Raw genomic sequence first — 23,828 nt, 5'->3', positions numbered from 1 at the left:
GCCCGAATCAACCAGTGCCGTGGTCCCTACCCCATTTAGTTTCACTGGTCTGGTATACATATGTGGGGTTAGTGAAACCCCCATAAGGTGGATTAGGGAGCATGGATCTGCCCAGTTCCCCAGGTTACACTGCATAGGCTCCTCAGCATTGGGACACTGTGCAGCTATGTGTCCCCACTTCCCGCAGGCATAACATCTGTATGGAGCCCTAGGCGTTCCCCGGTCTCTTGGTTTGGGCAGTCTAACATCACGATCCTCTTCTCCCTCAGTGCTCCGACGGGCCTTCAGCCTCTCTCTTTTTCTACCTGGGCCCTCCTGGTGGCCCAGTCACCTGAACTTTAGGGCTTGCTGCTGCTAGTTTAACCCGGGGTGCCTCTTCCTTAACTGGTTGGGTCAGCTCCCTCGCTGTCTTTTGCCTCTCTACTAGGGCGACAACCTCATCATAGGTGGAGGGTTCGTTCTGGCTTACCCGGGCACAAAGGTCTGGTGGTAGTCCCCTCATGTATCAGTCGATGACCAGAACCGCTAGTATCTCTTCCGGACTCTGGGACTCTGTTTGCAACCACTTTCGTGTGAGATGGATGAGGTCATACAATTGGGACCGCGGGGTTTTGTCTTCCTGGTACCTCCAACCGTGACACTGCTGGGCCCGCACTGCTGTCGTTACCCCAGATCTGGCCAGAATTTCTGCTTTCAGCTGGGGGTAGTCTGCCGCAGCCTCTTCAGGCAGATCATGGTAGGCCTTCTGGGCCTCCCCACACAGGAATGGGGCGAGGATGCCAGACCACTGATCTTGAGGCCAGGCCTCCTGTAGGGCTGTCCTCTCAAAGGCCAGAAGGTATGCCTGTACATCATCCTCCCGTGTCATTTTCTGCAGCCAATGGCTGGCCCGTATGAGCCGCGTCCCATCATGGCTGCGATTCAACTCTGTAAGGGACTTTACCTGATTTACCAGTTCCCACAACATAGCTCGGTCTTGAGCAGCCTGGTCCATCAGCAGGTGATTAGTCTCTTGCTGCAGCCGCACTGCCTCCTGTTGGGAGGCTGCCTGGACACGGGTAGCCTCCTGCTGGGCCACCGTAGCTTGTATCAGTGCCCGCACTACATCATCCATTGTGGTGAAAAAAAAAATAAACCCTCTCTCTTTTTTTTGTTTAAATCACCCTCCTTCTTCCGCCGCGCTGTGCACCCCAAGATCCCACTCCTGACACCAGTGCGACAAAGTTCCTCCTCTATCTTGGTGGATCCTGCGCTTATTGGCAGATTGTCTTGCCTCAGAGATTCACCATGTGGGTTGGGGAACAGCCCAGAGACCTTCCCCTCTGGGAGAACCCACAGTCCAGGTTAATTGGGAGGTTTGGGGAGAACCCGGGCCCGCCCTCTACTCCGGGTTCCAGCCCAGGGCCCTGTGGACTGCAGCTGTCTATAGTGCCTCCTGTAACAGCTGCATGACAGCTACAACTCCCTGGGCTACTTCCCCATGGCCTCCTCCAAACACCTTCATTATTCTCACCACAGGACCTTCCTCCTGGTGTCTGGTTCTAGCAGGTTCCTGATTACTCTAGTGCAGCCCCTGCTCTGGTCACTCAGGGAACAGAAAACTACTCATCCAGTGACCAGTATATTTGCCCTCTACCAGACTCCTGTACCCTACTGGTCTGGGTTTGTCACAATAGATAGAATTGAAGAAATAGAAACTGGACTCGCGCACGAGTTGTAATTGCAATCCCCGATCCCCATCACGAATGGGGTTCAACGGGTTACCCGCACCTGTCGGCGTAGGGTAGACACACGCTGAGCCAGTCAGTGTAGCGCGCGTGCAGCCCCGGACATCTAAGGGCATCACAGACCTGTTATTGCTCAATCTCGGGCGCACGAGTTGTGTGTATCAACAAACCGGTAATTACTGATTAGTGTTGATGTCACGAGGGCCATCACTTCTCCCCGGCTCCAAAGCAAAGGCTGCCATGCCCACTCTCAGTCAAGGTGGTTTATTTTTCATAACCGAGTTTAGGAAATTAACAGAAAATTGTGTCTTAACCCAGTTCTTGGTCCCAGGCTTCAGGGCCACCTCTTCCAGGGGTCTCTGGCGGCATTCCAGCTCCTGGCAGCCTTCCAGCTTCACTCAGCTCTACTCCCCACTTGGAGCAGCAGACACAGGACTGTTTCCCTGGCCTCTTGCTCTAGGGACTGCCACAGAAGTTAGCTCCACTCCAGTACAGCTTCCTCTGCCAGTGCAGGGTTCAGTCTGTCTCAGTCCTTCCTTCAGATGCCCGCTAGCAGCCCTTTGTAGGCCCAGGTGTAGCCCAGTCCTCTTTAATTAGCTGAATTTCCAGGGGAGCCTGGCTGTGTCTGTCCACAGAGACCAGCTACCCTGTGACTGTGGACAAAAATGGGTAAAAAGACAATGTCCGGAAATAACAAGTAAAATGTTACTTGAAAGATAACCGAGGCAGATGGGTGAGAAATGAGGAAGGAAGATTGGATGGGAGAGTTTATTTCACCTCTATGAACTTTTGCAGACTAGTGAGTGAGACTAAGATTTTCAGTATAAGGGCCTAAAATTAGCCTCCAAAGCATCCGAATAAAGGAAGTTGCTGGCTGCTCGGTACTTTGGAATAATCAGACAACTTATTTAAGTGCTTAAATATAGATTTAGAAGCCCAAATGTAGACATTTATTTTTTTAAATCTTTAACTGCATTTTTTTATCTCCCCCCTCAACATTGCATATATTTTGTCTGTTATATGGTGCTTGCACTCATGCTTACCTGAAGTGGGCATACACATGCTCTTGTTAAGATTCTGTTGCAAAACTCTACCACACCTAATGTTCCAACCTCCTACTTACCTAAAAAAAAAAAAAAAGTCTCTGTTGTTGGCACAAAAGTTGCTTTGTTTTGTGTAGAATATTGTTCCACAAATGAAGCACTGGGGAACATGGGTAAACGGTAAGAATAATTATCTTTATATCCATCTTAGCAAAGCAGAGCAAGCAACAACAGGCCATTCAATTGCCTAACACGAATGATTCTTTGTTTCTAAATCAGGGTATGAAACATAAATACTTATGGACAGGATAGCAACTGCAGCACCAGTGATGTGCTGCCCATGTATTAGGAAAGAGTACCCCAATAATCCAAAATTAAACCTTTGTTCCAGAAAAGCATGTGAAGCACTGAGGGAGAATATATGAATTTATTTTCCTATTTTTAAAAAGCCATTCATAACTTTAATCCAAAATAGTGATAAAAGCACTTAAATGTGTAAAATCATTAGCTTGAAATATTTCCATTGCTCTCCTGAAAGCTATGCAGAACGTAAGGATAGCAGTGCACTGAGCTCAGGTTGTATGGTTTGAGGTGGTAAGGTTGGCGTGAACATCTTACAAGGAAGGAGTCCCATTAGAAATTGGAAAATCTGCCATTTGGGCAAATCTGGTCCTTTCCATAGGTAATACAGTCTCTCTTCCAAAGCATATTTATGAGCTCCAGTGACAAATCTCTGGCAAGAATACTATAGGAGTGTCCAGTGAACATCAACAGAAGCTGGAAAGTGACCCCAACACCCAACTTTGATGGCAGAATTTCAGCAGGGGTCCATATAAGTACTCACCAATGTGTCACTATAAGCAGCCCCTCTCTGACATTTGCATTGGGTATTGGGTCATCTAGTTCCATGTAACTGTCAATCCTACTGGCCTACTGCAGGCTCAGCTCCACTGGACTATCACTATACAGGGGATGCAGAAGCAATGGCACCCCACCTTCTTGGATGTTAAATGGTATGGAAGGGCTTATGCTGGCCCTTCAGATCAGGACAAATTTCACCAGTTAATAAACTGACTAGTGTGCTTGGATTTCTCTTATTTGCAGATATTCCCCTGGTTTTGTCAGATTTTGACCTTTTGTTTAATTTCATGAGTCTTGTATGTTGGTTTGCCTTCAAGTTTTATTTTCATTTGTTTAGATTTTTTTTTTTTTTTTTAGTTTGTTCAATTGCTTTCTATGTTGATGTGTTTACTTGGAAATCTTTGGCTCTGTAACAGAGTAACTTGCCCCTGGGCTGAAGAGCCTGGGGTTGAGCTAGCCCTGGTTACAAGATGAGCTCCATCTGAGAGGAATCAGGTGATTCAAATATAAAAGGCAGCCAGAGGTTGTAGGGAGGGTTTGGTTGCATGGATGGAAGAAGTAGCTCAGGCTGCTAGAGGTAGAAGGTCTGATAGTAAGGTGGGGAAGCCCAAGAAACAGGAGACTATGTAGAACTAGACCTGGTGAAAGACTGTATTTGTTTTGGGATGTTTTTCTGTTTTTGACAAACTCTGTTGCCAGCCTGATGAAGAGTGAATCAAAGGACTTAGGGCTCAGAATGTGAGTGGAAAATGTGAGTTCTTAACTCTGATAAAGGGGAAATGGAGATTAGTAGCAGCTGCAGAACTACAGGCTCATAAAAAAAGGTAAAACTCGGATACATCATGAAGTTTCATAAAGCCCTGTGTAGCGATGTGGTCTGGCTCCCCGCCGCCCCGGAGGGGGATGAGCCTCTCTGGACACCAAAGTGGGCAGAGCCAGCAAACCCTGCACTCGCCCTTCAGAGGTTAAGGCGCAGGATAGGAAGTATAAGAGCCCGACCGCAGAGCTCACTTGGAATTCAGCCACAGGAGCGACCAGATGCTTGTGGCGTAGCTCCCAGTGGGGAGACCATGGTAATCAGCGGCCGACCCTGGCCAGACCAGCCAACGCCTGATGCTAGCCCGAGCCCAGAGACACTGCCAAGCCTACTGCTTGCCCGTTACCCCGAGGAACTGCCAGGCCTACCACTCGCCAGCTATCCTGAGGAGCCCATGATGTGCGACCCCGTGGAGGATGCCGTCTGGACCCAAGTACCTCTAGAGGGGGAGGTAGGAAGTAGCCCAGGGGCAGCCGACCCGAGTCTGGCTGCAACACTGCCAGAGCCAATGTCAGTGTGTTGCGGTCAGGCTCCCCACTGACACAGCAGCGGGTCTTCTGCTGCTGCTAGGGCCCCGGGCTAGGATGCAGTGGAGTGGGTGGGCCTGTGTCCCCCGCTCTCCCCCCGCCACCCACCTCGCAGGTGGCAGTCTCCCCCTCTCCCAGGTTGCTCAGAGCCAGGAGCCTGGGGTTTGCTGTTCAACTGTTTGCTCAGCCCCTGCCTGAGGGCCTGAGCTACTGACTGTTTTTTGCCCTGCCCTGACCCAGGGCCTGGGCTAGTTATATTGAACGTGTTTGCTCAGCCCCTGCCTGAGGGCCTGAGCTACTGACTGTTTATTGCCCGCCGTGATCTACGGCCGGGGCTTGCTACTATTGAACTGTTTCTTCTGCCCCCGCCAGAGGGCCGGAGCTGCTGACTGTTTGCTGCACAGCCAAGCTAATTCCCCGACACACCTGACCACGAGACCCGGCTGAACTGCCCTACACACGGTGGAGAATGTGGGCACTGATCCCCCCGATCCTTGTGAGAAGGGATCTGCGGTGGAGCGTGCCCGAGCGACCATGGATATAGACAAGTTTATTAAGTTCCTAGCCGAAAGCCAACAACAGCAGCAGGCCGCCCAGCTCCAGCAGCAGCAGCAGCTGGTCCAGCAGCTCGGGATCCAACAGCAACAGCTGCTTTTGGAGCTGGGACACCAGAACCGGGACCACCAGCAGCAATACCTGCAGCAGTTGGCGACCTTGCTGCCCCGTCCTGAGGAGCCCCAGCCTGGCCCCTCCCATCTGGTTGACAAAGATGGGCCCCAACTACGACCCAGAAGCTGTTCTGGTAACTTTTGAAAGGGTGGCGTTAGTCGCAGGCTGAGCCCAAGACCAATGGGCTACTATTTTGGCCCCATATCTGATCGGGACTGCCCAAACAGTATATCGGGGCCTGTCCATGGATGCACCTCGGGACTACACCCGGGTAAAGGTGGCAATCCTAGATGCCTTGGACTTTAACCCGGAGACTTTCTGACAGTGGTTTTGGAGCTTGGTCTACCCTACGGGGGCCTGATCCCGGATGGTAGCCCAAGAGTTGAGGGAAGTCTGCAAGCGGTGGCTACAACCCGAACAGCAAACCCCGGATGAGCTCATTGAACAAATTATTTTGGAGCAATTTGTCCATATACTCCCATCGCGAGGGAGGGCCTGGGTCCTCCACCATCGGCCTACGACCTTAACTGCTGCCATCACACTCATGGAGGATTTCCTCGCCGCCAAAGCACCAGTGGGACCGATCACTCGAGCTGCCCCGCCAGGACTGGAGCGCCCTAACTCAGAGAAAAGGGGGGCTACCCGGAGCAAACCACGAAATCTGTCACAGGGCCTGGAGCCGACCCCGACCTGCCAAGGTCCCAGTTCGACAAGCCCTGGTACCTCGACCAGATGTCCCAGGGACCAACCGAAGCCCTCCCAGGGGCCAGGCGGGAACACTGTTCCAGCCTGGGCACTCGGATATCAGACCTGTTTTTCCTGTGGGAAATATGGCCATTTACAGTGAGACTGCACCGAGATGGATTGCAGCTTCAGCCAGGTCTGCACGGGAGAAGCCCGCACCTGAAGCCCACAAGCCGCCAAGATTACGGTGCCAGTGGTTGTCGGGGATTGCCCAACCTTGGCCCTAATTGACTCAGGCTGCAGCCAGACACTGGTTCGCCAAAGCCTAGGCCTCCAGGCTGTCCCTTGCCTGGGGACGATCCGTCTACAATGCATTCACGGCGATGTACAACCCTACCACAGTGCCTAAGTCCGACTGACCGTGGATGGGGTCACGCAATCGATGGTGGTCGGCCTGGCTCCTTGGCTCGCCTACCTAGTGATCCTGGGGCGGGACTGGCCAGACTTCCTGAAAGTCCTCCGCTCCAATGCCGACGAGAGGCCCGCAACTAACCCAGTACGGAAGGGAGCCTCCCTGAGACCCAGTCAGAGGGCGAGGAGGCGCCAGACCCCAACGGACTGGAAGAAGAGCCCGAGGACTCCCCTCCAGAAGCTGCTGCTGAACCCCTGCTTCACACTGACTCTTGTCATGACCAAAGGGCAGATCCCACTCTCAGTCACGCTTACAAGCAACTAGCCACAGTCGATGGGGCCATAATTGACCCGCACCGGGCGAAGCAGTGGCCACACTTCAAACTGCGACAAGATTGGCTCTATCAGGTAGAACGGGACCCGCGCACTAGAGAACCCCAGAGCCAACTACTCGTGTCTCGATGTCACCAGCGGGCAGTAATGAAACTCGCCCACAACATCCCTGCTGCCGGGCACTTGGGCCACAAGAAGACTCCAGCCCGGATACTGACATGCTTCTTCTGGCCCGGCGTGCATCAGGAAGTAAGGAACTATTGTAACTCCTGCCCAGAGTGCCAGCTAGCCGCACCTGCATGGACACCCAGGGCCCCGTTGGTCCCCAGGCCCATAGTCGAAACGCCCTTCGAACATGTGGCCATGGACCTGGTGGGGCCCCTCCTGAAAAGCACTGCGGGATTTCAGTATGTGTTGGTCCTAGTAGATTAGGCTACCCGTTTCCCGGAGGCAGTACCGCTGCGGAGTATCACCGCCCGAACCACTGCGGAGCTGCTGACTGCTGCACAGCCAAGCTAATTTCCCGACACACCTGACCAAAGTAGCGAGGCGGTCTGGCTCCCCGCTGCCACGGAGGGGGAAGATCCCGAGCCGAACCGCCCTACATCCTGTTTGGCATTATCTTCACTGGGGGGAGGGGGAGTGGAGGGGAGGAGACAAAGGTGTGCTCTTACCTTGTGTTAACTAATATGTGGTAAAGGCTGCGTGAAGAAAATTCTAGGCTTCTCCATAGTCTTTAATTTGACTTGCTAAGTCATGCAAAAACTACAACCTGCCTTATCTTTTGGTATGATTTTGTCATGTATGAGCTAACTTGCATTATAACAACACCTTTTTCCTAGAGAAAATGTGTATTTTAAAATACTCATATATCCAATCAATATTCTTTATATTCCTAGCTGTTATTTTGTTAGCAAGTTATATTTGAGCTTGCTTATGGCACTATTATTTTGTCTTGGCAAAACTATAAATTCTTAACAGAGCAGACATCCTGAACAGATGTAATTTGCAATTCCAAGTCCTGGAAATTCTAACTTATAGATTCCAAGGTCAGAAGAGACCATCGTGATCATCTAGTCTGACCCCCTGTATAATGCAGGCTATAGAACTTCCCTATAATTCCTAGAGCATATCTTTTAGAAAAACATCCAGTCTTGATTTTAAAATTCACAATGACATAGTGATGTAGAATCTATCATGACCCTTGGTAAATGTTCCAATGGTTAATTACTGTTAAAAATGATAGGTTCTGTTAAACTATTAAAGTCTGTAAGCTTACTTGTTTGTAAGATCAGGGCCACGGTAGCCTTCTCTAGTGTTCAAAGAAGGGTACCCGCAGTAAGGACTCGAGCAGGGGTGGCCAACCTGAGCCTGAGAAGGAGGCAGAATTTACCAATGTACATTGCCAAAGAGCCACAGTAATACGTCAGCAGCCCCTCATCAGCTCCCCCACCCCGCTCCCAGCGCCTCCCACCCACTGGCAGCTCCGCCGATCAGCGCCTCCCCCTCCCTCCCTCCCTCCCGATCAGCTGTTTAGCGGTGTGCAGGAAGCTCTGAGGGAGAAGGAGGAGGAGTGAGGGCACAGCGGGCTCAGGGGAGGGTGCAGGAAGGGGTGGAGTGGGGGCAGAGCCAGGGGTTGAGCAGTGAGCACCCCCAGGCAATTGGAAAGTTGGCACCTATAGCTCCAGCCCCAGAGTCGGTGCCTATACAAAGAGCCGCATATTAACTTCTGAAGAGACGCATGTGGCTCCGGAGCCAAAGGTTGGCCACCCCTAGACTAGAGGCTCTGCCTATGAGTGACACTGGAGAAGTGACTTACTGTGCCTATGCCCATATCCATCCTACAGATGGATATAGAACATCTACCTGACATCAGACATGAAGACCGATGCAAATAATTCATTTAGTTTCTCTGCAATGGCCTTATCTTTCTTGAGTGCTCCTTTACCATCCCGATCTTCCTGTGGCCCCACTGATTGTTTAGCAGGCTTCCTGCTTCCGATGTACTTAAGCACTATGCTTTGTAATATGTGTTTTTAAATTGAGAACCTCTATGGGACTGCTCTTGACACACATTACTGAGCAATAATTGTAGCTTCTTATCCCAAGCCCTCCATATGACAAGTGTTTAGGGTTTATCTATGAACTCCTTCTCTGGGTTCTGAAAGCATCTTGCTGGTATATTCTATAAGGAATCTTTTCTGAGGTCATAAAATGAAATTTCATCCTCTATATCTCCAGCATGAGCAGAACAATCTGTCTATCCTTTTAGCTCTAATGGTGTAATGCTCTAATTATCTGAAATGTCATGAGCCCAGAATGCTGGGGACTGAATAACGTCTCTGATGAATGCAGTTTATTACACAGCTAGCCAGGTACTCCAGCAAGACTTTATATCTACCCCCCAGCTCTTCTTCCTACATACAACCACCTTCTGTTAGTTACTAAGGGGACAGCAATAAAACATCTGTGTACAGGAGATAGTGTTCTGGCATGACAGAAAGCAGCAAGTTAATCAGTAGTGACTAAAAGTTGTTACCATCTGATAACCCTTCAGTATGACTTGAGTTCATTTGCCATTGAACATGTTTAGGAAACAAGGGTAAGGCATGCGGGCAGGCAGGGAAGCCTGAATTACCACTATTTGTGCTGCATCATTTCAGAGGGCTCAACATGTCTGGAGAATGAGAAGTCATGGGAGAGTTTAAACATTAGGAGGAACTGTCTGAATTCCACCTAATATTTCTACACTGGTTTTAAGAGGCAGTATGTCTTGTCAACATATGTTCCATATGTAACAGCAGCAGGACAGGAGTGCAAATCAATTGTTTATTATTACTATATAGTAATAACTACGATCCCTATAACTCTTTATATTCATCCTTTAATTAATGTCACAAATAGTTTTCCAAAACTGCTAGGACAAAGGCCACTCCCTCAGGGTCTGATTAACTAAGGGGAGTTATTCTGATGCTGTAATGTTCAGCAGGATAGAAATGATACACCTTGCAGATAAAGTACTGCATAATGGCTCAGAAGCGTCTCGCTTACATCTGTGGTTAAATGTTTATTACAGCCACCTCCTAAAAAAAACCCAACCCCAAAACTTCACCTCATTTTACACTTACTCCAAATACACCATAAAGCAGTATGTGGTTACATCTGGAGATGGGGCGGTAGCAGTCACTGCAGACTCTAATGATTTTTCTGAAAGTGAAGGCACACTAAAACAGTAGAGCTATAATGGGGGTGGGGTGGAGGGGCTAAGAATGAAACAATATCGCTTCCTGGGAAATCAATAGTTAAACTCTCATTATGTTCACTGGTAGCAGGATTGGGCTCAGGGGTGTGGCTGGGGCAAGGCATACTGTACTATTTTTCCACTTTGCTTAAGGCAGCATAAATTTTAGGCTGTGTGTTAATGAGCCTCACATGCCTGAGCCAGTACACTCTGGTCGATAAACACCCTGTGACTCATGTAAGAAAGGGACCATGTTTTGGCAGAAGGATGGATCAGATGATTTTAAAAGTCAGACAGAGCATGACCACCCTAGCTCCTGAGGGCCTCTGCTACTTTCTCAACAAGGTCAGATAGAGGCTCACCTTCCTTCTACCTAGCTGGTAACAGCACAAGGGCTGGTGATGGGAAACCCCAAGAGCAAGAGGGGTAGTCTGAAGTTCCACGGAACAGACATTCTACAATCAGTGACGTATTTAAGGGAAGAACATGTAAGGAACCTGCATAACCCCCCACCCCACATTACCAGCTTGTAAACCTTCATCCACCTACCACTCTTCTCTTCCCTGCCATCCACAGCAAAAGAGGGCAATCTCATTTACTAAAACATCTTGCCAGGCCATTTACCTTAATCAGCAGTTCTGCAGGACCTTGGTATGTCTGGCTTTCCTGGACTTCTCCTAGGAAACAGTCAAAGAAACCAGTGGCTAGACTCCTGTTTTAATTGCAGTGGGGTGAAAACAGGGATGAATTCGCCCATCTGGATGTAAACCTCTGTGGTCCAAGGTACACTCATGCACAGAAGTATCATAATATACCTCACATATGCCCTAGCAGATTCTTTAACTGCTGTGTGTGCAGTATCTGCACAGGCTGCTGTTTTGATGCCACAAATACTCGGAGTCTCCTTTATCTACCTCCTGGAGGAGGTGGGAGAGATTTACCCAAATACAAACACCTGTCCAGGATGGTCTAGAGCAGTGGTTTTCAACCTCTCCAAACTACTGTACCCTTTGCAGAGCTAGACAGCCAAAGGCAGTGCTACGGCCAGCAGCAGTGCAGAAATAAGAGTTGCACGGTTTGGTAGTGCCACCCTAATGTGCTGCTGCTGGTGGCGGTGCTGCCTTTAAAAGTGGGTAGCCGGCGAGCGGTGGCTGCTGGCTGAGGCGTTCATGTTGGCGCACGAGGCCTATTTTTTTTAATCCCGTTCCTCTCCCACAATGTCCGTTTCCTCCTTTGTTTGTTGAATTTTTATCCTGCTCCCCCTATTATGGCAGCAGGTCCTTTGGGACCCAGGAGATTCCCAGTCCTGCTGCAGGGCTCTAGCCTGTTGTAAAATGAGGCAAATATCTCCAGGCGGGAATGTACCCCCTAGATGACCTCTGCGTAGCCCCAGGGGGCTGCATACCTCTGAGTGAGACCCACCGTCTAGATAACACTTAGTCCTGCCTGTGGGTAGGGCACTGGCCTAAATACTCCAGGGAGCTCCCGTCCTCCATCCTACGTCTAGGGTTCCCCCGACAGCGGTGGACGCTCTCTGGAGATCGCTTACACCCCCGGGGGAGGGGAATTCATGCACCCCCCCCTTCCCTACCTTTGTGGGGGCGGCTTTACCCCGCCTGGCGCTGAGGCAAGCCCGTCCCACAGCCACGGGGGGGCCGGGAGTGCGGAGTCCCCGTCCCCAGAGCGGGCCAGTTCCGCTCCCCACAGAGGGGCAGGCGGCCCTTGGGGGGGAGGGTCGCAAATCGCCCGTGAGGAGCGGACACACCCGGGGAGGGGGGCTCAGCCTCGCCCGCCATGGCTGAGGTGAGGGGCCCGGCACAAGGGCGGGAGGCGGTGCCTGAGCGTCCCGTCCCCCCCCCCAGGGCGGAGCGGGCCGGGCATCACGTGCCGCTCCGCAGAGGCCGGGCGGGCTGCGAGCATCCCCCGAGCTGCGGCGAGCGGGGCGGTAACGGCGGGGAGCAGGCGAGGTAACGGGGGCTGCTGCGGGAGCCGGGCCCCGGGAGGGGTAAAACTCTCCTCAGGGAAGGGGCCTAGGGCTAGGGCCGGGGCGGGTGAGACGGGCGGAGGGAGCCAGCCCATGCCGCAGCGCTGTGGCCGGGCTGCCGGGGAGCTGCGGGAGTCTGGCTGGGGTCGGTTCCGGTTCCGCGGCCGTCTCCTGCCAGCGCCCCCAGTGTAACGAGGCGCGCGGGGACCCCCCGGTGCCGGTATCGGGCAGCGCATCCCCCGCAGCCGTGGGGAACCGGCCGCTCGCCCTCCCCTCTTGTAGCTGCGGGGCGAGGCGCTGAGGAAAGAGAGGAAAATCCGGCGCCCAGTCCTGAGCTTCAGAGACCATCACCGCCCGCCCGCCTCATGTGCCCCCCTTTTCCCCATCCGAGCTCTGCTGGGTCGCTGACGCCTTGCTCGGGTGCTGCAGGTTTTGAGGCTCTGTGGCTGGACAAGTGCTTCATTCAGAGCTTAGCCGGCTTACAGGCACCTCAAGATGACTCCTCCGAGAGCCACGTGTTGGAGTTTTGATTATTATTATTATTATTTATTCATTATTTCTGAGAGCTTGTCAGCGTCTGCTTGGGCTCTCAGCCAGGTGTATCTATAGCAGGTTTAAAGTATGGTGTGAGAGGCCTGTGGTAGTCTTGGGGATCTGTAAGTAGGTATGTTATATCGCTGTAAGTATTTACCATTACACAAATGAGTAAGACCCATCCCCTGCTCTCTGGAGCTTACCAGACGCTTAAGTGCCTTTAAGTCTGATTTATTTTTTAAACTGAAATTGAAGAATTTTAAGTCTCCTTAAAATGCAGAACACAGAGTTGGTCAATTTAAGGGACCCTCTACTGTACTCAGGGTGTTACAGCACTTAGCCCTTATCTATATTGCACTTTTGTTAAGACAAACGTTTTAACAACAAAAAATGCTGGTGTGGACGCTCTCCTGCCGACAAAACTACCACCCCTCGTTGGGGGTGGTTTTATTTTGTTGTTGGGTGACCTTTCTCCCAGTGACAAAAAGCAGCTACATTGCACGCCTTACAATGGCATGGCTGTAGCGGCACAGCCGCACCATTGTAAAGTGCACATTGTAGACCTAGCTTCAGTTGGCTTCCCTTCAGAACATCTCAAATCTCTTGCAACTTCTGATTATTAGTAAGGAGAGATGCGACAAAGATCTTTCAGAGAATTGAGGTGAAGCTCATAGACGTAACCCTGTTGCTGTGGTACTGAAAGGACTCAAATTACAGTGAATGTCTGTAGATACGGTTCTTCCTCTAATGCAGTTACCAGGCATTATAATTTTCTGGTGTGTCACAACCAGTAATAAGTCTGTGTGTAAATTCCCAGCCATTTTAGTTATGAAACTACCATTATGTCTTTCTTATGCTTATTGAAGTTAAAATTTGTCTTCTCTTTAGCCCAGTGGTTCCCAAACTCCAACCCCTGGGGGTTCGCAAAATGTTACAGGGGGTTCTCAGGAAAAAATTCCCTAATGGCGGACAGAGTTGTCCCTAGGAACCCCGGGCAGCCCGGGGCCAGCAGTCCGGAGCCCCTGGACTTCCAAGAGCTAAGCAAATCAAAGCAAGCATATCTATCACACTGAGGAGATTTAAACTTCAAGACTCCTTATAAAAAATGGAAAGGATGGTGGATATTTTTTTGATGGTTTTAAAATTAAATACGCACCTAGTATTGTTTTTTAAATTATTATGAAGAACAAGTTTAAGCTTTGTTGTAACGTGCGTTGTTTGCCTGGACTACTCAAGACCTGAATGCTTGTGTAGGAGGAACTCTTTGAGTTGTCTTCTTAAATACCTTCATGCTGTTTCACATCTGATATTCCTTGATGAAACATAGGAGCCTTCTCTTATAACAGACTTATTCAAAGTGATACAAGCTATGAAAGTGAGATCTTGGAAGAGTGTTGCCATTTTCATAATGTAATAAAAATACTGTAATGATAAATAATAATTAATAATAGTGTGTAATAAGCATGTCATAAAAACAAATTTTATATTTCCAAGATCACTGCTCTTATAATTTATACTCAGGTAAAGGAGAAAATCCCTGGAAATATTCATTTTTAGGAGGGGGTTCGCGAGACTTGACATTTTAGTGAAAGGGGTTCACAGGTTGTTAAAGTTTGGGAACCACTGCTTTAGCCATATGGGTTGTTCTGTTTGACTGCTTGCATATAACAAGGGTGATGAATGCTGTTATCAGAACCTTGATAGAAAGGACAATTGGATTTTTATTAACTGACTTTTTTTTAAAATCCAGTTTGGTAGCATACCGTTTATATAATAACCTGAAATTAATTTCATATCGAAGATAGTTTTAAAAAATTCTGCTTTTAATGAACCTTAGTATTGTCTCAAACCTTTTTACTCATGTATTCATAAGTTCTTCAGGTTGACTGTGCGTTGTCTGAAGAAGTGCTTGCTTATCTTTGTTTTAAACCTGCTGCACATTAATTTCATTGGGTGACCCCTGGTTTGTGTGTTATGGGAATGGATAAAAAACATTTTCTCCCCACAATTCATGATTTTATAGACCTCTATCATATTCCCCATTAGTCATCTCTTTTCCAAGTTGAAAAGTCCCAGCTTTATTAATCTCTCCTCATTTGGAAGCTGTACCATACCCCAATCATTTTTGTTGCCCTTTTCTGTACCTTTTCCAATTCCAATATATCTTTTTTGAGATAGGGCGACCAGATCTGCATGCAATATTCAAGATGTGAGCATACCATGGATTTATATAGTGACATTACGATACTTTCTGTCTTATTATCTATCCCTTTTCTAATGGTTCCTAACATTCTGTTAGCTGTGAGTAGTTGGGATTTTTTTCCAATGTGCATTACTTTGCATTTATCATTATTGAATTTCATCTGCCATTTTGTTGCCTGGTCACTCAGTTTGGTGAGATCCCTTTGTAATTCTTTGCGGTCTGCTTCAGATTGAAGTATCTTGAGTGATTTTATATAGTCTGCAAACTTTGCCACCTTGCTGTTTTACCCCTTTTTCCAGACCATTTATGTATATGTTGAACAACACAGGTCGCATTACCGATCCTTGGGGAACCCGGCACTTTACTTCTCTCCATTAGGAAGACTGACCATTTATTCCTGCCTTTTGTTTCCTAAGTTTTAACCAGTTACTGATCCATGAGAGGATCTTCCCTCTTATCCCATGACTGCTTAAGAGCCTTTGGTGAGGGACCTTGTCAAAGCTTTCTGAAAGTCCAAGTACATTATATTCACTGGATCCCCCTTGTCCACCTGTTTGTTGACCCCCTCAAAAAATTCTAATAGATCGGTGAGGCATGATTTCCCTTTGCAGAAACCATGTTGACTCTTCCCCACCATATTGTGTTCATCAGTGTCTGATAATTCCGTTCTTTACCATAGTTTCAACTAGGGTTGTCAATTAATCGCTGTTAATGCCTGTGATTAACTGAAGACAAAATTAACGTGTTAATTTTTTAACAGCGCTAATTGCATACCTGTGGGCAGGGAGGGAGGCATCGGCTGCGGAGGGATCTAACAGTAACTGGTCAGGTGCAGTAACCCAGTCCACCTCCGGAGAGAGAGAAGAGGAAGTGGCTCCCATCCCGGCTCTGGAAGAGAGTTAGGGATCCTGACCCCAGGGGACTTAATGTTAGCATCCCCTAACCTTTCTTTGAATTGTAGTTAACTGAAGTTCATGGGTCTTTTGGTAGTGTTGTAATATGTTGTAAACTACCATGGATTTATCTATAAAGCAGGAGCCACACAAATAGACTTCCACTGGGGAAAGATCTTACTCCTTACTTTTAAATATTTCCTTACATCCAGCCTCTTAAAATTCTGTAGGAAATAAAATTCCATGTCTGGGGTTCCCACTGAGGTATCCTGCTTGGTGGCCTTTAGGATACCAAAGTGATTTTAAAGGTATTATTAGACGGTCATTTGAGAGTAATAACATTCAGCAATAAAACAACATTGTGCCACTGACATGCTGGTGGTATATGGCATGGAGCTAAATGGGCATGCTGGGGAGTATGAACCTGGAATTGTTATGCACTAGAAAACACCTCACTGCACCTTTGTCTCCTCCTTCTCTCCCAGCCTTCTATTTTCTCTGCCTAATAATGGCCTCAGGCAGAAATCTGGGTTTTAGTTTTTTCTGTTCTCAGAATGTGTTTTTCTAACTTTGACACAGCTTCAGTTTTATTAGTTCACTAATATTTTTCCATATTCTACACTCTTCCTCTTTGGTTACATGGAGACTGATAAGTTTGGTGCCAGTTAAGATTAGGTGTAGTGTTTGTAGAGACACTATCTGTAGCATTCTAGATATTTATATAGACAAACAAGCAGTCCCTGCCCTCAAGGTCTGCGGGTCATAACTGACACCTATAAAATAAGACTAGAGGATAGCTTGTATCTAACTGAGTGAACTGTTATGTGCATGTATTAATACCACATTTTCTGCAATATTTACCATTTAGTAAACACTTACAATTGTGACTTCAGGAGGGGCTTGAAGGTGGGGAGGAGACTGTCAATGTGAGATTCTCCACATAAAGGGCTATATGGGAAAATGTAGACTAGAGTGAGAGGACATTGTGGCAGTTGTCTTGAGCAAGGGAGAGCATGGAAATAGATAAAAACAGAGAAGCTAAGTTGTGTAGGATCTTGTAGGCAAGAAGCTTAAGTTTGTGGTGGTGGCAAGAGCAAATGAAGGGATTTGAACTGTGGCTGGACCAGGGGTTTCCAGCTATTTAAATATGTCTCTGGGATTAGCATTTGAACATAAACTTGTGTGGCTTTTGTTCTGAGTTGGTACAGAAAGTCTAAATCCACTGTCTTTCCGCAGGATTAGGTTTTGTGTGTGAATAAGTTCATCAAAATGTTTGTTGAGTCACTAAGACTCTGTCTACACAATGAAACAGGCCATGTTTTGAAAGCTGTTACAATAGAAGCAGTTATACTGGCCAGTGTAAGAATACCTTAAACACTGCAAATATTTCCTGAAATTGTGTTTAAGATGAGTTCTTGCTGCACATATCTTGTTTCTTAGTGTAAATGGGGGCTTTAAAATATTGTACTATTTTATAACTTGACTACAAAACTAAGAATAAATACCCAATATTTTCAAAATAGCATTTATAGATGTCCTAGCAATGGTTTCGGTATCCGCATTGAGTTAGAACAGCGCCTCTCAACCTTTGCAGACTATTGTACCCCTTTCAGGAGTCTGATTTGTTTTGCATACCCCAAGTTTCACCTCACTTAAAAACTATGTACTTACGAAATCAGACATAAAAATACAAAAGTGTGACAGTCTCCTATTACTGAAAAATTGCTTACTTTCTAATTTTTCCATATAATTACAAAATAAATCAATTGGAATATAAATATTGTATTTACATTTCAATGTATAGTATATAGACCAGTTTAAACAAGTCATTATCTGTATGAAATTTTAGTTTGTACTGACTTGGCTGTCAGAAGAGACTACTGATGTTGATTATTGTAGTGATGGAAGTTCTTGCTATGTGTATGTGAATTCCCTCAGAAACTTACTTTAAGCTTGGCATCAGCTAGTCATTTCTCCAGTGAGCTGGGCTTCTTGGTGGGATAAAAGAGGATAGAGAAGTTTTCCAAATATAGGACTGCTTATTAAACTAGCATACATGAAGTTACTTAGACTAAACAAATCCACCTCCATAGTGCTTTATAATTAAAGTAGAATTAGCTCCTCAAGACTCGGTAGGCTCTCTCAATCAGGAAAGCTTTTACCTATATCTTCACTAGCAAATAACATCCTTGAATGTCAACATCGTCTCGCCAAATAGTTTTTACAGCACTGACAGGAATGTAGAAGAGCTGGTATGATTTAGGGCCTTAGATTCTTTCTCACTCCCTGCTAAAAGGAAATAAACAGACCTAACTTTGCCTTCCCTTCCTAGGTTTCAGTGAGGGAAGAGGCTATGTTCTACCATGCTGTGAGTGTGTGGCTATATTGGAGCAAATTTTCCATGACCTATTTTCTGGTTGGGCCTTTTTCCTCTGACAATAAATGCCAGATAACTATGGGGAAAGAGGGAAAGCCTGAACCTTTCAGAACCCTTAACATTTGGGGAGAATAAATCCATTTTTTTAAATAATTTTTTTTCCTGAAGCTCTTTTCTTTTACTTGTGATGGTATATTCTGTCATACAGATGTTTCTGTGTGGGATGACTTTTCAATAATACAGCAGACCTATCTGATAATATAATAGTCTTTCAAATGCAGTCAATATTTTAATTTATGTAAATAATACTATTTTTGGATACTTACTGAATTTTTCTTTTTTTTTTCTTTTATGCAAAGAGATAGAAGGCTCATACTGGACATAATGTGAATGGGCTATATTCCATTCTAGTAAATGGCTTTCATTCCATTTCCGTGTAGGTTACATATTTATTTGGTTTAAAATATTTAAAATGGCTTGAAAGAGTAAGAACATGTTCTAAGTATATTAGCTCAGAATGTTTTAATTAACTTACATTTTAGAATATAATGTTGACAATATAACAAAGTAAGGATTTGATTTTTTTCAAAAGGAAGGATCTATAACTGCATGAACAAAAAGTGAGTGCAAATTACCATAAATACATGGACAAGTGTGTTTATACTTGTGTGCCCAGGTAGATGCATCTATTAATTAATTTCAGGCACAAATACCTGAATTGTGTGCATAATTATATGTTGGACCTACTGAAAATCAGACCATAAATACTTTGTATGTGCCTTTTCCCTCTTTACTAGGTTAGTGCCAGGATCAATTTCAAGATAAAAAGTTTAATTTTGGAATGAAATACCCCTAATTAAGTTTCTGTTATAAAGAAAATATAATCCAAGATAAACTAGTTGCTTTCTCTGCTAGAGCAACTGCTTTGCCAAATCTCACCCAGACTTGCATCTTTCTGCTCTGCAGTAGGCCCCTGAAATGTGCACTCAGGATTTAGTGCTTGGCAAAGACATACGAAAATGATAGCACATTTTTAGGAAAGATGTAGGCTCACTCTTATGAAACTTCTGATAATCCAATCAGAAGTTAGATTTTGAATGAAAGCTAGTGTCAATGCAAATTAAAAATCCATTTGTATTTAATCAGATTTTTTCATCTCTAAACTTCTATATTGTGTCTGTATTTCAGAATTGTTGATATTGGTATCATCTTATGTCTAAGTGTTGAGGCCAGCAGTGATTCTTTATAAGAAGGAGGGAGGGTAAGATCCTCTGGAGACTTGAGATGTAAGTCTCTGAAGTCCCGGAAAATAAATGTCAACCATTCAGAAACTTTATCCACACTTTTTCCACTTCTGTATTCTTGGATGCTTTTAAAAACAATCAGTTATGGAAGAGGAAAGAATGAAACTTATTGAAATGTGTTTTTTTTATATTGCAATAAACCTGTCATCTTCACTACTTCCACCTTCTATTCTTTCTTGTATTATGCTTTCTCTTTTCTTATACACCTCCATTACCCCTTTTGATCTTTCCAATTCAACTGACAGGTGTCAATGACCTTTGAATTTTCTCTGCTCTGTGCTTCCCCACAACTTCCCCCCTGGCAAATCAGCACCAGGTATTTTTCTTTTCACCTTTTTCTTCCAAGATATTTTGAGACTGTCACTTGTTCAAATGTCATGTTTTACCATCCAAATCACATAGCACAAGGTAGCAAAAGAGGGATATTACACAAGAGGAGGTTACACAGGTCAGTCCTATGCTCCAAATAGAAAGAAGAATTGATGTGACGGGTTAGACAAAAAGTTATTGATGTTATTAATTTTTAGCTGTCTGTAATTTTGTTTCAGATTGGGATTGGTGTTATAGAGAATACACAAGAATTCCACAATGGAAGAAAGGGCAAATGGTACAGTGGCTCATAACTCACTGGCTGAATACTCTCCCATCAAGGAAGCGGGCAAGCCAGATTCAAGTGACAGCTGTGAAATGTATGAAAGAAACAAAGAAACAATGCAGCTGAAGAAAGAAATCTCTTTGCTTAATGGAATCAGCCTCATTGTAGGCAACATGATTGGTTCGGGTATCTTTGTGTCACCTAAAGGAGTTCTCATCTACAGTGCCTCCTATGGATTGTCGCTAATAATCTGGGCAACCGGGGGGATTTTTTCAGTGTTTGGAGCACTCTGCTATGCTGAACTGGGAACCACTATTATCAAGTCAGGAGCCAGCTATGCATATATCTTGGAGGCCTTTGGGAGCTTTGTTGCTTTTATTCGCTTATGGACCTCATTATTAATTGTTGAGCCAACTAGTCAGGCAATTATTGCAATAACCTTTGCTAACTACATTGTGCAGCCTGTCTTCCCTTCTTGTGAGCCTCCTTATGTTGCCTGTCGTCTCATCGCAGCTGCTTGTATATGTAAGTATTATGTGACAACTAATACGATTATTATCTTGACCGTGAACATCTATTACATATAGTCCTGTTTAGATTCCAGAACTGTAGCATTCTGAATCTAGAATGGTTTGAGTTAGAGCAGGGATCGGCAACTTTGGAACACAGCTCGCCAGGGTAAGCACCCTTGCGGGCCAGGCCGGTTTGTTTACCTGCCACGTCCGCAGGTTCGGCCGCTTGCGGCTCCCACTGGTCGCGGTTTGCCGCTCCAGGCCAATGGGGGCGGCGGGAAGTGGCGCGGGCTGAGGGATGTGTTGGCCGCCGCCCCCATTGGCCTGGAGCGAGCGAACAGTGGCCAGTGGGAGCCGCAATCGGCCGAATCTGCAGATGCGGCAGGTAAACAAACCGGCCCGGCTCGCCAGGGTGCTTACCCTGGCGAGCCGCATGCCAAAGGTTGCCAATGTCTGAGTTAGAGTAAGGAAAGGAAATGGTTTCCAGGTAATCAACATAGATTGGATTTGCATGACAAGGATATTTTGACATCTTAAAGGCAAGATCTTTCACTCTTAGCTAAAATTTAGCTCAAGTCCTAATTCTTCTTGGAGGAATTTTTAATTATGGCTGGCAGAATTTAGCAGTGGCATCTTTAAACAGAAAGGCTAGGTTTATGTAATTTTCTCTCTGTGTCTCTGCCTCCCTCCATGACTTCCAGAAAACTCAATTTCTTATTAGAAATCTTGTGTGCTTTCAAACACACACTATTCTCTTATAAACTTCACTTTCAGGGAATAGCTTTATTGACAGAGGCCTATCTTTTTGGGACTCAAGTAACTTTTTTTTTTTTTTTTTTTTTGAGTTGGGTGTTGGGTGAATTGATTTTAAATCAAGGTGGTTTTTATAATTATTTAAATCCGTAAATAGGGAACCTTGATTAAAATAATGGATTTTTAGTCTAGTTTTGCATTTATACTTTTCAGTTATTTTCCTAAAGAAAAATTGATTCTTGTTGATTGGTATAACTGTTAAAACATGGTGTTTTGCAACTAAATATAGTCTTTTATTAATACTAAATTTATATTAATTTTGGTACTTTTTGCTAACTTTTTGCAATTCTATATCTTAATATACATTTTTTCCGATTCTTAATTTTTACACTTTTTTAGATGTATGACATTTATTTATTACAGAGTGATCAATTGTTTGTGATTTGTCTAGCTGCATTTAGAAGACGTGCATTTTTATTTAATGTCAATCAGCATTTTCAAATTGTTATTAAATAAAATTATCTGAAGTGTGGTGGATACACAAGAGAAATAATCACAGCATATTTCTCATTTAAAACTATTTAATAAAACAAAGTATTAGCTGTACTTAATGAATTGGACTGATTGTTTCTGGTCACCAGGTCCTTCAAGATTTTAGAACTAGTCGATCTCATCCTCATTGTTTTTATTTATAGATTTGGAAGAGAAAAACAAGCTTTTTCGACTTCCAAACAGTTTCTCAACTTTGATTGAACTCTAGTTATTCAACTGAACTGGTTTAAATGAAGAAAATATTCTCTCAGCGCCTGCAGAAGAGGCTATTGCTGTCAAAAGCTGGTTTAGTACTTAGCCAGTGACTTCAAATTTAAATTTAAAAATCCAACTTTTGATTTAAAAAAAAAAATGTTTATCCACCATGGGTAGGTTAGTAAAGTTTCACTAATCTTTCCTTCTCATACAGATGAGAAAATACCTTTTGTGCCTACGATTATAAATTACATGTTTTTTATAAGGCTCTGATAGTTGAAAATCCCCTTTTGTACAATAAGGAAACTGATCTCATGGATCAGTAACTGGTTAAAAGATAGGAAACAGTCTATTTTCATAATGGAGAGAGGTAAATAGCAAGGTCTGCCAAGGATTTAGGGTGTTCAGCATATTCATAAATAATCTGGAAAGCATGTGAGGTGGCAAAATTTTTAGATGATACAAAATTATTCAAGATAGTTGAGTCCAAACTGATTGCGAAGAGTTACAAAGGGATCTTACCAAACTGAATGACTGGGCAACACAATGGCAGATGAAATTCAGCTCTGGTGCAGCAGCAGACAAAATAACTAACAATGTTGGGAACCATTAGGAAAGGGATAGATAAGAATTATAGTGGCATTGTGATATTTTCTAAATCCATGGTAAGACCACACCTTGAATGCTGTATGCAGTTCTGATCTCCCCATCTCAAAAAGATATATTACAATTGGTAAAGGGCAACAAACATTCTAAGTGTTAAGGAAGAGCTTCCATTGGAGGAGAGATTAAAAAGACTGGGACTAATCAGCTTAGAAAAGAGATGACTAAGAGGAGAGATATGATAGAGGTCTATAAAATCATGAATGATCTGGAGAAAGTGAATAAGGAAGTGTTATTTACCCATTCACATAACACACAAACCCAGGGTCACCCAATGAAATTAATAGATAGCAGATTTAAAAGAAACAAACAAAACAAAGGAAAGTAGATCACACAACCTACGTTCTCCCTGTGGAACTTTTTGCCCAGGGATGATGTGAAGGCCAAAAGTATAACTTGGTTCAAAAAGAATTAGATAAGTTGATGAAGGATAGATCCATCAATGACTATGAGCCAAGATGGTCATGGATGCAGCCCCATGCATTGGGTTTCCCGAAACCTCTCCCTGCAAGAAGCTGGGACTGGATGACAGGAGATGTATCACTTGGTAAATTGCCATGTTCTGTTCATTTCCTCTGAAGCATCTGGCACTGGCTATTGTTGGGCTGGACTGGATACTGGGCTATGTGGATCATTGGTCTGATCCAGTATAACTGTTCTTACGTTAAAGACAGAAATGAGAGAAAAACAGACACATTGTTTTTGGCTGAAGAGGCTATGGCATTCATGCTTGATTAACCTAGCATTATTTCTTAACGTGTCTATATCTTGGAGAAGGAGAGGTAATTTCATAAATCAGTCTCCTTTGCGGTTATGGCAGCAGGGAGAAACCTTTGCAGAAAAGCTTTATTTAGAAATCAGTTGTGTACTTTAAAATCCTGCCCTCAACCACTTGACGTCCTTACTAGGACTCACTCCACTGCACTACTTTTATATGTAGCTCTGTCACT

The 23,828-nt window shown here is 45.2% G+C and overlaps 1 protein-coding gene and 1 long non-coding RNA gene across 5 annotated transcripts in view; one reads left to right on the top strand and one right to left on the bottom strand.

The window, feature by feature from the left end:
- Window positions 1-12,102, bottom strand: part of LOC117886606 — a 43,764-nt gene extending 31,662 nt beyond the window's left edge. Inside the window, exons 1-5 of one of the 4 annotated variants that reach the window (XR_004648004.1) lie at window positions 11,905-12,102; window positions 10,938-10,990; window positions 8,352-8,443; window positions 2,771-2,850; window positions 1,987-2,380 (exon numbers count right to left, since the gene is read on the bottom strand). This is a non-coding gene — a long non-coding RNA (uncharacterized LOC117886606). Of the gene's footprint in view, window positions 1-1,986; window positions 2,381-2,770; window positions 2,851-8,351; window positions 8,444-10,937; window positions 10,991-11,904 lie in introns of those variants that run through there. The other 3 variants (XR_004648006.1, XR_004648007.1, XR_004648005.1) reach the window with 3 other exon arrangements.
- Window positions 12,103-12,208: 106 nt separating this feature from the next.
- SLC7A6 (solute carrier family 7 member 6) overlaps window positions 12,209-23,828 on the top strand; it is a 54,200-nt gene continuing 42,580 nt past the window's right edge. Inside the window, exons 1-2 of the mRNA XM_034788840.1 lie at window positions 12,209-12,280; window positions 20,157-20,728. Coding sequence (XP_034644731.1) covers window positions 20,197-20,728 — 532 coding nt within the window. The 5' untranslated portion in view covers window positions 12,209-12,280; window positions 20,157-20,196. The remainder of the gene's footprint in view (window positions 12,281-20,156; window positions 20,729-23,828) is intronic.

This window comes from Trachemys scripta, chromosome 13 (genome assembly GCF_013100865.1).
Source record: "Trachemys scripta elegans isolate TJP31775 chromosome 13, CAS_Tse_1.0, whole genome shotgun sequence".
In the NCBI taxonomy this organism is placed as follows: Eukaryota; Metazoa; Chordata; order Testudines; family Emydidae; genus Trachemys; species Trachemys scripta.
The sequence above is the reverse complement of the archived record's forward strand: the minus strand, read 5'-3'. Positions and strand labels throughout refer to the sequence as shown.